Here is an 18,425-nt window from a genome sequence, read left to right on the forward strand (position 1 = left end):
TGTAATTTAACTCACTATATTCCTATTAAGTCTATTTCTAATAAACCTCATATTTTTGCAAAACGTGAGACCAAATAAATATTAATAACTATTTCATTTATCTTATCATACTATAATAGAAGCTAGAATTAACTGAATACTTATTTGTCTTAAGCTTTATGATTACTACCATGCATACGTTATCTCATGTAATCTTTCCCTCAATCCATGAAACAAGTATTATTATCCTCGTTTTTAGATCTGACGAAACCAACTCTTGGAGAAGACAAGACAGTTTACTGCAAGGATGGGATGTAAATGAAGTTGGTTTCAAAGCATAATGTATTATAGTGATTAAAGGGTCAGGATTTAGAATCAGGAAGTAACGAGTTCAAATTTCAATTCCATCAAATTATTAGCTGGATAAACAGTTTCAGTTTTCTTATTTGTAAAGTAGGAATAAAATAATAAACACCTTATAGCATTTTATAGTAAATAAAGAATACATGTAAAAATACTAGGTAAATTGTTTACCACTCTGCAGTCTATGAAATATCACTTTTAATTATTGAGGTTGAGAGATTTAGTTGATTTTTAATATAGTCATTTAGTTTATTAAGATCAGACTGACTAGTTTCCCAGGTCTTTTGAATTTCTTTCTAGTGTGATTTTTTCTAACATTATTATCCATATTAATTATCAGACTAGTTAAAGAAAGTTTTGTAAAATTTTTAGAAAATTACAATTTTATTCATATTGAACTAATACTGTTTTCCACTGCAAGTATATCAGAATATAACTTTAAGTCAACTTGAATGATCCATGGGGACAAAATTTTCACAGGTAATTATTATAAGAACTATCTTTTTATTCATAGGGATATTTTTTAGCACAGCATTTGCCCTTTATACAAACAATATAAAGAAGAAAAGATTGTAAATGTGTGGTATGTATAACTATAGCCATTATCATTTTTTAAATTTAATATATCATAAATATTTTGTGAAAATAAGTATTTGTGAATGTTAACTAAATTATCACTTACTATTTTATAGGATTTTTTTGTATCTTTCATTTGTAAAATGTTACAGAGGACTACTGAAAATTCAAGATTTTTTAAAAATATTGTTTGATAGTGTAAGTTAATGGCTACCATAGTCTACTACATACATTTTCTATGTTGTAAGTAAACTAATTTCAAATTTTAAAATAAATACTAATTTTAAGATAGAGATAAAACTTATTCAAGTTACATTTACTTCTAAAAATTACATATAAAATGTTTAGAGAACATTTGCAGGAAGGTTTCACAGGCAGTACCTCATTTGAAACTCACCATTCTATGTGGTAAATTTGATATACATGTTACAGAAGAGGAAACTCAGGCAGACAGGATTGAATAACTTACCAAAGATCAGACAATTAATAAGCAATAGAAGTTGAATTCAAACTCATGTCTTTCAAATCAAATCCCATGATTTTTCACTTACTACATGACAATAGATTAATCATTTAAACTCCAAAAAGTATCCTAATAAATTTGAGTAGTCACTTTAAAATAATGAAATATTATTAATGGTAACACATCAATGAAATCTAGCTGCCACACTTTTAAGTCACAAGGTCTTCACCTCCATATTATTAGTTATATTTGAAGTTAAAATTAAAATAAACCTTAACAAAATAAATAATAAAATAAACAATTTAAAATCTTACCTAAAATCTGATCCAACTCTCTTCCCATTTTCTGGTTCTCCTGGATCTGGGCATAAATTGGAAGCTGTTTTAATACCTCCCTCATTTACTGAAACAACAGAAAAAAGAAAAGAAAAGAGTAATCAAAACATATATGATTAGGAAAACAAGGATGATATTCATTTAAAATTGTACATAAAATATATTCTTGTATTTTGTTATTATAATCACTATAGATTATATATAGAAAGTTAAATATAGTTTGATAAACCAATAATGAGGACGAAAACATTTTTTCTGTTTGTGGACATATAAGAAAGTAAGTTTCATGTTCCTATTCAATGACTTACTAATCTGAATATTAACACATTAACAATTAACATTTTATTTTTAATTACTATCAAATAGTGAAATCTCTTGTAATGTACTCCCAGGGTATCAGTGCCAGAGTTTCCATTAATTATTGGCAGTAGAGAAGTCACCACCAGTTAGGGTGGTGTCATTTGGGTATTTATTATTTTTAAAGTTACAATAGAAAAATAAGACCCTGTGGAAAAAAGTTTATTACCACTTTTTATTTGGTATATAACAAAGAATCTAGTCTGCCAATGTGAAAGTAAAACTGTGGCACAAATTATCAAGCATGTCATTGAATTATGATATAATGATGAAAATCAAAATAAGGGTTTTACCCTTTAACAAGTTCCACGACTGTGTTTTACTTAGCCATTGTACACTTTCAGCAGTTTCTTCAGAACACCCAATTATTAAAGGATTTATTAATATTTTCAGATCACAGTAAATAAATAATTCCCCAAGATAGCGTTTTTTTTCAAATAGGAAGATCATTAAACCAGATAAGGTCTGAAATATCTGAGTGATATTGTTTCATGAATTCAATCTAATAGTGAATTGGAGAGTAAGTTCTATTTTCCTCTTTATCAACTTATCTGCATTTTAAAGAAAAGAATGGGACCTGAGTAGAGACTCTAGAGAGGGAAAAATGTAAACTTTGCAATGGTTCTTGTCCTACAATGTGGGTTGGAATCACCTCTACAGCTTTTTTAAAAGAATAAGGATGCTTAACTTTTATGTCTAGATATTCTAACGCAATTACTTTGGGTAGGACCCTGTGGATCTATTTTTTGTTGTTGTTGTTGTTGTTTTTGTTTGATTTTTTAAAATAATCCTCCAGGTGATTCTAATGTAGAGTCAATATTGAGAACCACTGGATCCCTGCATCATTTAGTTCAGATTGTCAACTTGTTCATATTGATTTATTACATAGCAAGATAACTATCAGATGATGGCCCAACAGTCATAGCTCTGGTAAAGTTGTCATATTTTCAATTAGATATGAAATTTTGTGTTTGCACCCTTCATTCTATAAAAATCACTTTCCTAAATATCCTCAACAGTATCCTTATTGCTGCCAAATTACAAGTTCACCAATCCACACAAAGCACGTGATATTTTTGCTTTTCTTGGTCTGCTGACCTGCTAATTAATTTCTTTTTATCTTTCTGGCTTTTGTTTCTTCTTTTGTTTGTTTTGGCCACTCTCTTACTTTAGCTGATATCACACACAGAGAGCAAATTCAAAGACAATGAACCATAATTCTCCATATTTTATACTTTCCTCGTGGCTTGAAAAATTTCCTCTTTGCTAAGAATTTCAAATATATGGTTTTGTCATTTTTTCCCCCAAGCTCCATCCTGCTCCTTCAATGACCTACTAGGCCAACCCACCAAAATTCTCATAGTCATTTCATGTGCATGCTCAAATCCAGCTTAATCACTGATGCTTTTGTTTCTCTATTATCATTCTCTTCCAGTTCATCTTGAGTACTAGAACTAAACTTTCTCAAACACAGTTTTCATTACTTTCCAAATAGCCTATGATTCTGATTTCTAAGTATATCAACGCTACTACCCACTAGCCACCAATATACATCCATAACTCAAGTCCAACAGATTCTTCATTCTTCTGCAATTTTACTGGTTAGCCATGCTTATTCCATGGTGTTTTCTCCAGGTCTCCATGTTTTCCATTTCTTCCTCTTTAGCTATCAAAATTCTATATAATGATTTCAAGTCTCAGCTCAAGTCCCACTTTTTTTTTTTTTTTTGCGGTACGTGGGCCTCTCACTGTTGTGGCGTCTCCCATTGCGGAGCACAAGCTCCGGACGCGCAGGCTCAGCGGCCATGGCTCACGGACCCAGCCGCTCCGTGGCATGTGGGATCCTCCCAGACCCGGGCACGAACCCATGTCCCCTGTATCGGCAGGCAGACTCAACCACTGCGCCACCAGGGAAGCCCCAAGTCCCACTTTTTGCAAAATACAGTCTCTCATTTTTTTCCAGATTTTCTAACCCCTCTTTTTACATGACATGAACAATTTTATATTTAATTTTTAAATTATTTTGTCATACTGTTAATAGTTTCATATTCCTTAGTCATATATACAAATATATTATACATTTGATAAAGATAAGGAAAAACTTATAATTATTTTAATATTCCCACAGTGCCTAGATGGGGGTTAATGACTTCTCAGTAAATACTTCCTAGTAGGTTGATTAAAAACAATGTGTTGTACACTGTTTTCAATGAGTAGAGTATTAAATGGGAAGAACTATCCTATCTTTAACTGACTTTTGAAAATATTATAGTGTATGCTATTAAAATGTAACTTTTTTAACATACAATAGAGATAAGAAAAAGAAGTGGCATGACTTAGGCTTTCTACACTATTATACTAAATTTATAACACAGATTATAGGTAAAAATAGATGTGTCTGTGAATACATTAGAAAATAAAAATAATAAAAAAATTCATTTTTTCCATTTCATCATTATTGCCTAGGTTAATATAAATTTTAACAATAGCTAACACACAGTACTATGTGTCAGGAACTAATCTACACCCTTTACATGTATCAGCTCATTTACTCTTCACACAAATCTGAAGGGTAGCTACTTTTATTATATGTTTCCTACAGGTGAGGAAACTGAGGCATAGAGAGGTTAAGACTCATTTCTGAAGTCCTATTTCCACTTTCTGACTTAGTCTAGGTTTCAACCTTGGCAGACTGATTCAAGAAATTCTACTCTTAACCCCTGAGCTCTCCATCCTGTACAGAAAGCTCAGAAAGGAGAAAGGGCATCAATACTTAAAATTCAAAACACTTTTCCAAACATTTTATCTTAGAATGCAGACCATATTTATAACTTTCACCATTTTCACTTAATTAATCCCAGTTCTTATGATTTAATTGTCAAATTACTTTTGTCTGTTTGAAAGTGTCCTTTAAACAGCTGTCTTTGGACATCTGCAATAGTGAAAAGTTTCCCAACTTAAATTGTAAAGATAACGGGAGAGCTGTTGCATGATACATGTATTTAGTGTTCTTTAATTAAAAAATTTAAAATAAAAAATAAAGAACAAAGTATATAATCTCTTATTTTTCTGATATTTAGATGCTACATAACTGCCCATAGCTAGTGATGCCAAGACATTCAAATGAAGTTAGTATCCATTCAGTCAGCTGCTTTCACTACGTAATGCCATTCAAACAACTGGACAAATATTTATCATTTTTACTTCTTTCAATTTGAATAGTAACTTGTAAAAAGAACATGAGTGCTCTTTAAAAGTTAATTACATGGACAGGGTCCTGCCTCTTGAAAAGAGCATAACTACAGGGAATATCCTTTTTGCTCTGAACTTTAAGGACAATAATAATAATAATGTTATTATTATTATTATTACTAGTACTAATGCAATATGAATCCTTTTCCCCACACATCAGTGACAAAAAGAGAGGGCAGAATTTGTAGAATTAAAAAAATTGGATGAATTATCGTTTCTTATACCATTGAAGTATATTTATTATATGTGCTTATAAAATATGCTATAGGAATTTTAATTAATATACTATATTATTGTATATTCTAGCTTAAAAATACTGTAAAATTAGTCAACATCAAAATAAAATAGTTATTACAAGCAAGTTTTCTTAAGCTTCTGATTTTACATAGCACATAATCTATTCTAAAGATAAAAATAACTAGATCCTGAAAGTCATCTTACTGAAAGTCATCTCTACATTACCTCATCCAGCTGGTGGCATCTTAGAATTTTTTTTATATTATATTTAAAAATTTTATTCCACCTTATAAAATAGAATGCTTTGGATCTTGCTCTGAACTCCAACATCATGAATGTGGACAGAATGTAATTTTATACTAACTTTATATCCTACAAAGAGTTGCCACATAACTCATTTAGCTTCCCAATAAAATGCTGGATCCTTGCCAACTGAGACTGTATCTTATTCACTCTTTTTACCTTCTTAGTCTAGCAAGGCGCTGCCATGGAGAGGTAGTTCAAATAGAATTGTGCAATGAATGTATAATAAGAATGCATCAAAGTATGGACTTGAAGAAGGTGAAATAATTTTTAAAAATACATTATTGAAATCTCACAGTGTCTTTATAATTCCATCTTAAAATTTTAGAAGAGCCTAGTAGAAAAGTTGGCAAGAATAAATTCACTCAATTCAACATTTTAAAATATAAAAATTTATTTTTATTTTTTAAATTAAAAGTATTTTTTTCCTTTATTTGCAAGCCTATTCTCTTTGATAACAACAAGGGATGGAAAGAGACTACATAGAGTTCAGGTAGTAAAGTAGGAAAAAGAATCTGAATTAGCCATTTAAACAACCAAATGCTTCTCATGAACACTACTGCAGTTTCCTGAATCTCTTATTAATTTGTTTCTTAGTTAAACTTTAAAGGTGCTATTATGGGAAGATGCAATTTGGAAATGTGTGTAGCTCATGTCCTCCATAATTATGCTCACTCCTGGAAGTTCTAGTGACTGAATCGATAGTTTTTTCAAAGAACACAAGCTTTATTATTATTTTGTTCCTTTGAAAGTTTAATGTCAGACAAAAACTGTCTCCTTTTAAAATTATTTGGCTCTGTGTTAAATGAATGATTCAAAGAGATGAAGACCGAAATGCCTACTTGATAACAGATATATAATAATGATAAAAATTAAAGCATTATAACTTTCTCTGTGATCAACCATAGAGAATATATATTTGTAACTAGCTATTAAACATTTGAGAAAAAAATTGTAGGAAAATAACTTTAAAATAATGTTGGCTTGTTATTGTTGCTAGAAAAATTGGCATAATCTGCCTTGATCAAAGTTGAATTATTTCTATTCAAAAATAAAAATAAGAGGGCTTCCCTGGCGGCTCAGTGGTTGAGAGTCTGCCTGCTGATGCAGGGGACACGGGTTCGTACCCCGGTCCGGGAAGATCCCACATGCCGCGGAGCGGCTGGGCCCGTGAGCCATGGCCGTTGAGCCTGCGTATCCCGAGCCTGTGCTCCGCAACGGGAGAGGCCACAACAGTGAGAGGCCCGTGTACCGCAAAAATAAATAAATAAATAAATAAAAATAAGAAAGCACAAGAGTATATTTTATCTCCTACATAAGCTGTAATAGATAAATGTAAAATGTATTTTAAAATTATGAAGTAAATTAACATTTTTTGTTTTGAGTAACTTTTTTCTTTTTGTCTCATTAACTTTACTCCTCACAATTTCAAAGTAAATATTATTTAAATTTAAAAATATATATATATATATTTAATCAGGGTTTGTTTGTTTCCCCAGGTACACTGTTATGTCTAAAATTCCCTTTCTTGTTCACCCTCATAACCACTGTACAAGAACAATGAAAATAATATGTATGTCCACTAAGACAATATACCAAGTATAAAAGGTTACATACACATTTTTCTTATTGAATAAATTTGATGTGTAATATTGTGTAAGATTTAGGTGTACAGCATATTACTATGATACATTTATATATACTGTAATATTTATAATTGTTGATGATGTAGAGTTGAATACATCTTAATTTCAGTATAAATAGCCTAATTTTCCCAGGACATCTGAAAGTTTGAAGCATGAAGCATATAAAATAACATTTGTGTAACCAAAATAAGGAAAGGGTAAGAAAGTGATAGCCTATAATTCTTCTTAGATTTCCAAAATAAATAGATTAGCCAGACAAGATATTAGGGAAAAAAAAGTAGTAAACCTAATTATTTAAGTCTGCATCATTTCCTTCATGTTGACATGACAAAATATATGTCAGAATAATTTCACCTAACAACTTTATGCTTATATTTTCTTGTATAGGAAAAATATCTTTCTCTCTGAAATGTATCAAATAATCAATATATGAAAAATACTGTAGATTATTTATTTTACCTAAAAACTGTTATCAATTTTGAAAATGTTTTAACACTAAAAATATAACAATAAATCATACTTATATAGCTAAATACTTTGAAATGAACTGTTTAATGCTTTCCAAACAGGTAACCCAATTTGACATTTTCCTACGGATATCTGCTATTTTTGGTTTGTATTTTCAAATCTAACAGAATGTGAAAAATCACATTTTAAAACTAGGACACTTTAAAATATTTGATACCAACATGCTCCAAGTTTGCTTCTTGATAAGTGAAGTAATTGCTCAATTTGTGCCATTTACTGTTACAAATACAACTCAATAAATATGTGGGTAGAGTCCTTTTCTGATATAACTATAATGAATGAATTTTTTAAGAAATAGTTTTAAACTCATTTTATTAGATGATTTGGTATTGAATAAAAATAAATAACGTTAAAATGTATTTTTGCTAAAAAGATAATATTTATTTAAAATAACTAATTTATTATCAATAAGGCATTTTAGAAGTCAGATGTGGTATCATGAATGGCTTCTTTTAAAATTTATAATATGTATCTGCAGGAACAGTAAGGCAGGGTATTTCTACAAACTGCTATTGATTTATATTGAAAAAATGCATAGCTTTCTTTTTTTTGCGTTACGCGGGCCCCTCACTGTTGTGGCCTCTCCCGTTGCAGACACGCAGGCTCAGCGGCCATGGCTCACGCGCCCAGCCGCTCCACAGCATGTGGGATCTTCCCGTACCAGGGCACGAACCGGTGTCCCCTGCATCGGCAGGTGGACTCTCAACCACTGCGCCACCAGGGAAGCCCCCCCAAAATGCATAGCTTTCTTAAAAATCTTATTTTATGTTCATATATGGTAATATAACAATGAATATTCAAATTCAATGGCTCTTAATCTGAGATTCATGGATGAACTTCAGATCATCTATAAATCCCTGAATGTTAAGCAAAATTGTGTATTGGGGCAGCACATAAATATGTGTACCTCAGTTCAATTCATGAGATTTTCAAAATAAAACAAAAATTAATTAGCTAGTTAATTCATTTATAAAATATTTGACTTAAGTGTTTGTATAAATTAAGTCAAATTAAAATATATTTTTCCTTAAATGAAAAATTGCTATTTAAAGAAATTTTTCCTTAGAAAAATAATTATGTTGAAATTTAGATACGTTCAAACAAAAATTCCTACAAGAAACCATTAATATGATGATTTTTACTCATTTTTTTATCTCACATACTAGAATTAGAAAACTAGAATGTTATCAACATACTAGATCAAAAGAGTTTTTTTCTTTTACATTTTGAAACAATCTGAGCTCCACCGTTTACCACAATAACCCAATAACTCAATATGCATTTAAATACAAGAAAATATTGAATAATCATGCATGTTATATAAATATTAATGCAGTTAATTTGGTAAATACACAAACATTTTTATAAAACACACAAACAACACAGACACCACAAACTTCACTCTTGCACTAGAGAAAGAAACAAAAAAAAAGAGTACACTCACAGATAGAAAACTTGTTGCTGTTGTCTTTCCCTGGAAACAATTTAAATCCTCTAGATTTAAAATCTATGGCCTTTTTCACTAGTTAAGAAAACAAACAAAAACATGTATCAGGATACACAAGTTTAAAATAAAATTCAAGTTAACAAATTTTGTTAGCATGGAATTATGCAAGTTAAAAAAACTGCTTTCTTAAGCCTGATATAGGGTACCCAGAAGAAAATAAAGAAGGAAAAAAATAGCAATCTGATCACTAAGCAGTAAAAATACCAAGCAGTATAAAAGGATTTTAAGTGTACTATAGGGAGAATCTTGCATACATGTATAGGTACTTTTTAACACTACCCAGTTTTTATAGAAGAGCAAAACATTAACTCTTTATCATAAACTATTTGAATTCATCGAATTTATGGAATAAATTAAACTAGAAAAATAAAAATACTGATACATTATAAAAGTGGGATGAATTTAAGGAGCTTGTTTTTTAAAATAAACTAGTGTACTTTTAAGGTAATTTAGCCTAATTGAAATATTAGGACACATTTAAGAAAATGACATAATTGAAAAAACTTAAAATACATTCTAGTATTTCTGCCAATAACCATTTCCTTTCATACACATTGCTTGCGAATGATGATCGATTTTCAGTCCATATTGTACAAAATTTATGAAAGTGAATTATAACTTTTTGGATTTCATCTAAAATACCTTGCTACTCTTTTTGATATTATTATATTAAAAATCAACATCATAAGAGGCTGGCATATTTCATTGTGTACTATATTAAAGTAGATATGAATGGATTTGCCTTAAAAAACTTACAAATTCAATGAAGCAACTTGGAACATTTTAAAAACAGTTTTTCAAGTATTTTGGATGAAGGAAAAAAAGTATTATTTCCTTTTAAGTATAAATTATTTTATTAACTACAGCTTCTATAAAATTTTTAAAGGGATAAACTATAGTTCAGAAGACTACTTTCTACTTTATTTAAATTTTTAATGACACCAAGTGAAATAAAGAAAAACTATTTAATTAAAACCTCATCCCACTAATTAAAAATGTTACATAATCTGATCTAATGAGATATTTAAATAACAATTATTTTCTTTAAAAAAAACACATGAACAAGAATCCAAGGGATATATTTAACTTCCTCAATTATAATTTGAATTTTTTACATAATGCATTTTATGAGGTTTATAGGTAGAAATGATAAGTTGAAACATTTAGGCAATTAGGTTTTGCTCACTTCGTGAATTTGAAAAAAGCAAAACTGACTTTTGTTAGTTTAAAATGATCATTTCACTAAATCTTACTTGCCATTGTACCCAATTAATTCAACTTAAGGATATTTTATTGCCTTTGAAACATTTTAAGGTGATTTTTTTCTTGTCACTACCTTCAAAAGTAGAGAGGTAGAGGCAGAGTCTTATGGCTTACTGAAATACACAGCTGGAAACTATCTATACATAGTACATATAAAAATATGAAAATGATCATTGGAGTAGGATTTAAGATACCTGATTCTTAGCAATTAGTAGTTGTTGATTTTTGGACAAGAGTCTGCCTTTTTAACTGTCTCTTCTCTTAAAATAAGTAGCTAGGACTACATGACTGCTCAGTTGCTTTACAATCTTGAGATTCTTTATCTGAGGCCCTTTATTTACAGTGAAAGAATGACTACATCTCTCTCAAGTTATATTTTTCGTTGTAATTCCCTTCCACACCCCAGCCCCCAAGGTAAGCTAAAGTTTAGTCCTACTGTTGTATTTGGTTGGCTGCTCTAAATTTAGTTCTGCCACTTGTAAATTTTCCTGCTGCCTGAAAATTATTTTTAACAAAATTTACATTTTGTATTTTGAGGCATAATTCTAGATTCTCCCAATCCAAACATGAATTATAAGTAGGAATTCTACCTCTACTTTTCTCTGCATTATAAGATTTGACTGTAAGTATTACAAAGGGGTTGGAAAATTTCATAGTAGTTTTAACACAAATCTGGAATTCTTAATTTTTTTTTTTTTTTTTAATGAAAAGATTGTAAACCCAAAGGAGAAAATTGAAGAAGAAAAATCCAGAGGGTCAAAGAGCTCAGTTACTAGAAATAAAGGATTTTGAAAACAACTGTGTGTGTGTGTGTGTGTGTGTGTGAGTGTTTGTATAAACTAGGTTTATGTAATGGGCTTATATCTAAATTTGACTATTTGGTTGGTGTGGTCAGGGACAATACCTAGCTAAGAAAATGTCATCTGAGACCAAGAAATTTTAAACAGTTTCCTGGTTCTGAAGGGACCTAACCTTATTATTATTATTATTATTTTTTTGTGGTACACGGGCCTCTCACAGCTGTGGCCTGTCCCGCTGCGGAGCACAGGTGCTCCGGACGCGCAGGCTCAGTGGCCATGGCCCACGGGCCCAGCCGCTCCGCGGCATGTGGGATCCTCCTGGACCAGGGCACGAACCCGTGTCCCCTGCATCGGCAGGCGGACTCTCAACCACTGCGCCACCAGGGAAGCCCCTAACCTTATCTTTTAAAAGCATCTGTTTGTCAATTTAAATTGAAGAAAAGTGAAAAGTATAAATAATTGTAATACAGATGCAGAAGATGGAAAGCCAGGAGACTAACCATTTTAGGAGACAGAAAGGAGTGAATAGAAAATAATGTAAAATCTAAATTCACCCAAAACTTTAAAATATGTTAAACAGGAAACACATACTTTAGATATTGTTATAATTTCATAAAAAGCATACAGCATATCTCTTCTTGAATAAATTGAAAGGACAAATACTGTAAGTACCAATTGCAAGACGCTGCTCTAAATCATAAATCAGTGAAATGTTAATTCTCAAATATATGCCATAAAAACATATATTATGTATTACAAGTATACGTATTAAGTACCAACATGACATCAAGCAATGGCACTTCTAGTGATCACATTTAACTTATAAAATTAACCTGACCTTTGTAACAAGTGTATTGCAGTTATAAGCATGTCAAATTTCTTTTATCATAAAGATATTAAAATATGTTGTGGTATTTTACATAATTTTATAAATATTAAAAGACAGTGTGCTGTTTGTGTCGATTCCTTCCACTGTACTGTTTCTCAAAAGCAGCAACATTATTTTACTCAAGCAGTACTATGATTGAATGAATATATACAATATTGTAAATTCTGGTTTATTTAACTAAAGGTATTTTGTTTGGAGGATTTCCTTTGTTAATCATGAATTAGGAAGGAAAGACGTGATAAAAGAATGAATGTTCAAGATGAAGCACCTTCATGTGTAAAGCTATTTTAAATACATAAAAAATATGTATGTTCTAATAAATTTTTAATACATTTCATTAAATGCAAGACATGTAGACATATGTGCCAAGATCCCTTTCCTTTATTTTCTTCTGCTTTTCACTTTTCACATGCTAACAATTTTGTTCATTTTTGTTTATTACTCTTTTGGTTTGACTCATGCTTAGCATAATGAAAATATAATATAGAAAATATCTGGCAGAAAGGAATATACTAGGCCAACAATCAAATCCATCTGTTTAGTTGTAAGCCCCAGACACTAGGGAAAAACATTTTGTTTCTCTAATCCTCATTTAAGCAGTTTAAACCACTGTAGAGGATTATAAATGTACTATTTTCCAGATCAATTATTGTTCAGTTATTTTCAAAAAGAATTTGAATTTTAAAAACATAAAAAAAAAACTGATGGTGACTGATAAACCTCATCTAACTTCCAGGTTAACTGGCTAAAGTCACTTAATTGAAATTATTTAAATTACAATGCCTTATTATAAAGATTAATCATATATGCACATACATGGATAAATTGCTAGATTTTGTTTCAAATGTCAACACTTTTTTCGTGAAACAGGTGGCATATGAGTTTATTTTTATGTTGAAGAATCTCTGTTAGTAGGAACAAAGTGCTGGTGCCATTCTTTAACATTAGGAAACTGACCACAATATACAGATGCACTAAAGGGAATTCAACCATCACTTGGAGGCTTAGAAAACATGACGCTTACGTGGTCCGTCTATCACCCAGCCTCTAAAACTTAAAGTCATAAAACATTTCCCAGCTTCAAGTTCCTCATTTTAAAATTGATAGACTCTTCACCACATAATCTCAAAAGTCACACACCAATAATTTTTTATTCTATTTCATTCCTGTGTATATACAGTGAAAAATTGTAATTTCAGAGCATTTATCTTTGAAAAAGAAGAAACAGACATGTTTAATATTAGCGAGCAGAATATTTTTTCATTGGAAAAAACTACTTTAGATTTGTATGGGACTCCTATAGAAAAACATTGGCACTATTTATTAAATGTTATCAGAACATCTAAAAGCCCTTTCATTTTCTACTTAAATTATATTCAAATACAACAACAAAAATAAAACAAATGAAACATTCTGTTTATTATCTTAATCTTCCAAATTTGTATTTATTTTGACAATAATTTATCTTGCAAGTGGCAGTAGCTGCATTATAAATTTACAATTAAGTGAGAATACGATGGTCCCTGTGAAAAGGAAAATATTTTATTTTGAGAAAGTCATTTGTATCCTACTGATTTATTTTTGTTATTTTTGCTTCAACTTCTCAAATGTACAATGCCTTTCTCTTCTTTTAAACTGTTTTTGACATCATGCTATCTATATAATTCCTACTTTTTATTTTGAAATAAGTATCATCTTTAACTTTATACTCAATAAATAAACTATACTAATAAAATTAATTTCATCAGTTTTTGTTTTGGTTATTAAAACTAAAATGTGCTCGTGTGTCCGTGTGTGTGTTCCATTTTGAGAACATGGCACATCTCACCATTGACAGTAGATCCATTTACATGGGTATTAGAATATATAATCAATCACTTGCTAAGGGATTTTATATAGATCTAGATAATGTTAAAACACAGTGTGTTATTTGTGACATTTCTCTCACTGGACCAGGAGTTGGGAAACCTGTATTCTAGTCCCATAAGACATGGAACAAGTTGTTTAACTTCTCTATACATTCCTAAGAGATTCATTCATTTACCCTTAAGTATTTAGGTGTAGAATTTAGAGCAAAGGAAGCAGAAAAGACTAATTAATCAGAATTCTCAATTCTATCTCAAAGATTAAAATGTTTTTAGAGATTCTAAAAGTATTTTACTATGTTCAGAGGAAAAGTTTTGTTTGTTTGAAAGTAAATTGTGGCTCTATGTCACAGGCCTAAAGACACTACAATTTAACACTTTTTTTCTACATCCTGTACTGGCAGACCTCTTCTTCAGAACATATTTAGCATGGAAGCTGCTATTTGGTCACTCCATCCATATTATCCTTAGAAGAAGAAATATCAAGAAACTACACTGATGCCAGTAAAAACTAGGTAGTATTCTTGTGGTGTCTGCTTTACTATTTTTCATATAAGAGTTAACACTGGATACAAATTTCTGAGAAAAGAATATTTGCTTTATAAATGTCGCTGTAGTATAATTTTAGAAAATGATTAAAGGCATGCTGCAAGTAAATCCTATTTCTGGACTACACAGTAAAAAAAGGTATAATAGAAAATTCAACAGCATATTAGTAAGTGATTCATGAGTCTTTGTGAAAACTATTTTATTTTAGAATATGTTAAAATAAAAGAAATAATACTGGCCTTCGTTTGATAAGAAAATTAGTGGTGCAATGAAATATGTTCAATAGCACTGGAAATTCATTTGTAAAGACATATATTAGGGATATGCAAGATCCAAAATATTCTCAAATTTAAAATGACAGACCAATTAATTTTAAAAGAAATGGTATATATTCAATTTTATAATTACCTAAAATCTAATGTTTCTGCCTTTTAAAAATCACTAGAGATAAGTAATATGGTTTAGACACTCCAGTATTTTTTTAAGTCCTAAACGTCTACTTATGCTACCCTGCTAGTTTGTGGCTAGCACTTACTCTTGCATATTGAATATATAAGTATAAAATTTATATGATGCCCTATTTTTAGTTGAAAGAAAATTTATAATTATACATTGCACCATATACTTAAATTCTACAATACATTCTAAGAATCAGGACATGGCAAAAGTTCAGTAAATGTTAGTTATTTTATTATTATTTATAATTTTAAGATCTAGCCAGTTTCAGATGTCATTCCAATTGGGGATGCACTATACTAAAATTTTTCAACTACTTTGTGTTATGTCTTTTTCACTGTGTAGGGATGTTATACAAATTCATAAACTCTCCCTGGATTTTCAACTTAAATTTTATTTTTTATATAAAGTTATAAACCTCCCCAAATTATATATATATATATATATATATATATATATAAAATCATATTAGTTTATATGAACATATGTGTAGTTATTTAGCATATTTTAAGGTGTTCTTGCAACAGGTCCATTTTCACTTTTACAAAAGAGGATTCTAAGGCTATAACATCTCAAAGTTGTAACAAGATCAGCCTAGACCCCAAATCTTTGAAATCTTACTTTTCAACCACTTCAGACTAAGGAATAAGTCTAAAATTTTCACTTGGAAAACTGAACAGAGTTGCAAGTGTGAAAAGGAGACATCATATTTTATAAAATCAATTTGTTAATTTTCACAGGTCTTCTAGATTGAATTAATTTTGTTATTTTTTATTTAAGAGACAGTAGATGCTAATGAATAAAGACACTAAATTCTGTATGTGGGCTTTCTTCCCTTCCAGAAATGGAACAACTTCAGAAATCCATAACACTTACGTAGGTACCAGCAGATGCACCAGCAATGCTTGGCGTAACAGGTCTTACAGTTATGGTGTGCAGTAAAATGTCAGGATTATAAGAAAAATGTGGGATTTTATATAGTCTCTTTAGGGATTCTTATAATTGGCATATTAAAAGTCACCATATGGGAAGAGTTACCATTGGTATGGTTCACGAATACTTTCAACACTTTTAAAACTGTCTCAGCCATTAATTTAATTAAATTTCAATCCTCATTTTCTGACAGCTTCAAATGAACTATTTTTAATCATCTTTAGTCCTGCAGTTAAATATTAAGATCCACTCAATTCGATCATTTTCTTATGTCCTTTTTTGTTTTGATAGCTCATATTTTTTAATGGTAATTATTTCATGCTTGTTTTATTTTAATTTCTGTTCTCTTTTCACTAATTAATTTTACCAAATATAATTTCACTATAAAGTGTAACATGAAAAATGATAATACTCAATTTCTCTTTTTTCTGTTTTTTCTTTTTTTTTATGATTAGAATGACTCTCGCTTTCACATGAATGCCTTAGAGAACATGAAGATTAGGCAAAACTTCTCAAATGACCTCAAGAACAAAAATATACCTGCAAGTTTATAATGTTTTCTAATTCAAAATAAATGAGGTAATTTTATGTCACATATTTGTTTTATGCACAATGTCAGAGATCACTTATCTACAATGTAATGCCTTCCAATATGAGACTAATTGGGAAAGAAGCCAACTGCTTGAATAAGAGTGGCCACAGTTCATGAGTATCATGACTGATGGCAGTGGAATATATATTACAAATTTAAGAACACTGAATAATTTTAAATATAATATCCAGAAAATGTTATTACTTTAATAAGTAACAATATTCCTTCATCCTTCTGATTTCAGATTATTATATTTTATCCAAGTTCTTCATGAAGGCTTCGTATCACTACCTGGATTGTTTTAAACAAGCATAGATGGACTCTGACAGTGTATTTGATACAGGGTTATGCTGCTAAATTCATGGCTAATGAAGACAACAAAGCACTCTCATCATAACCCATCTATATTTTCCTCATAGCCCAACTATGTTGTCCACATGCCTTTCCAGACCTATTCTCCTCCTTGTTCTTTGTACAGAGGTTGATCTGCATAGGCTACATCCTGCTACACAAACTGTGGCATTACACTAGCAGCACTGGCATCACCTAGGAACTTGTTAGAAAAGCAGATTATCAAGCTCCATCCCAGACTTACTGAATTAAAAATTACAGTTTAACAAGACCACTATGTGATTCTTATGAACATTTAAGTTTGAGATTCTCTAGACTCTATGAACAGACTCTCTGATCCTCTGGAGAATTCCAGCAGGAGGATGGAGGGAGGGAGGAAAGTAAGATCAGGATTATCCTGTAGGGTCCCTCCCATTATGTTGGCTGGTAACTGAAGGTTACCAGTCCTTTCATGCCAGACATATACATATCTCTCTGTCCAACATCTCTCTCCTCCCTCATCCCAGTGGTTTGGAATGGTGACAGCCCAGCTGCTACTACCCTAGCTGCATGATCCCTTGTGGTTCCTTTACATCAGCTCATTTAGAAATAATCCCTTTGTAAGTAAACCTTCCTTGAATTAGCCCATGTTCAACTGTTCCCAAAGGACACTAATGGATATACCACTGGCACAAGAAAATCATTAGAAATTTGATTTTTCAGATACTATATTAAACATCATCTCTTAAGTTGTCTATAATGACTCACATACTTAAACAGATAATATCTAAGTAGAAATAGGGATGGCTGTTGCTCATCATTCTACCATTGGTTGCTTACTTGTTTCCTAGAGAACATTTTGAAATCTAGATCACACATCTTATGTTCTTTTCTAGCAATTATCTCCTCAAGAAGCATAGGAATTCACAAGGAGAGAGGAGATAGTGAGTTGGCTGTCTTGAGGTTGGAGAGTAATTGAAACAAGGGTAAAACTGGCAAGGAAAAAAAAAATGTGGTACTAACAGAAACCCAAGATAAACTGGATGTTGCACATTATTTTAGTAACAACTTATACATGAGATCTATATGAGCAGAGCTAAATACAGCTGTATATATCAGTTGTTTCCATAATTCTCTATCAATATTGCATTAGACTATATATTTTATTTCTAAGGAAATAAGCTATGTAAGAAATTTAAAAC

At 30.7% G+C, this 18,425-nt stretch overlaps 1 protein-coding gene across 2 annotated transcripts in view; it reads right to left on the reverse strand.

Annotated features, from left to right (window-relative positions):
- CSMD3 (CUB and Sushi multiple domains 3) overlaps positions 1-18,425 on the reverse strand; it is a 1,097,972-nt gene that overhangs the window by 653,152 nt on the left and 426,395 nt on the right. For both annotated transcript variants that reach the window (XM_007468748.1, XM_007468747.1), the window contains 2 exons: positions 9,484-9,561; positions 1,696-1,783 (listed from right to left, as the gene is read on the reverse strand). In XM_007468748.1, the coding sequence (XP_007468810.1) occupies positions 1,696-1,783; positions 9,484-9,561 (166 nt within the window). The remainder of the gene's footprint in view (positions 1-1,695; positions 1,784-9,483; positions 9,562-18,425) is intronic.

This window comes from Lipotes vexillifer, unplaced genomic scaffold, assembly GCF_000442215.2.
Source record: "Lipotes vexillifer unplaced genomic scaffold, Lipotes_vexillifer_v1.1 scaffold1679, whole genome shotgun sequence".
Classification (NCBI taxonomy): Eukaryota; Metazoa; Chordata; class Mammalia; order Artiodactyla; family Lipotidae; genus Lipotes; species Lipotes vexillifer.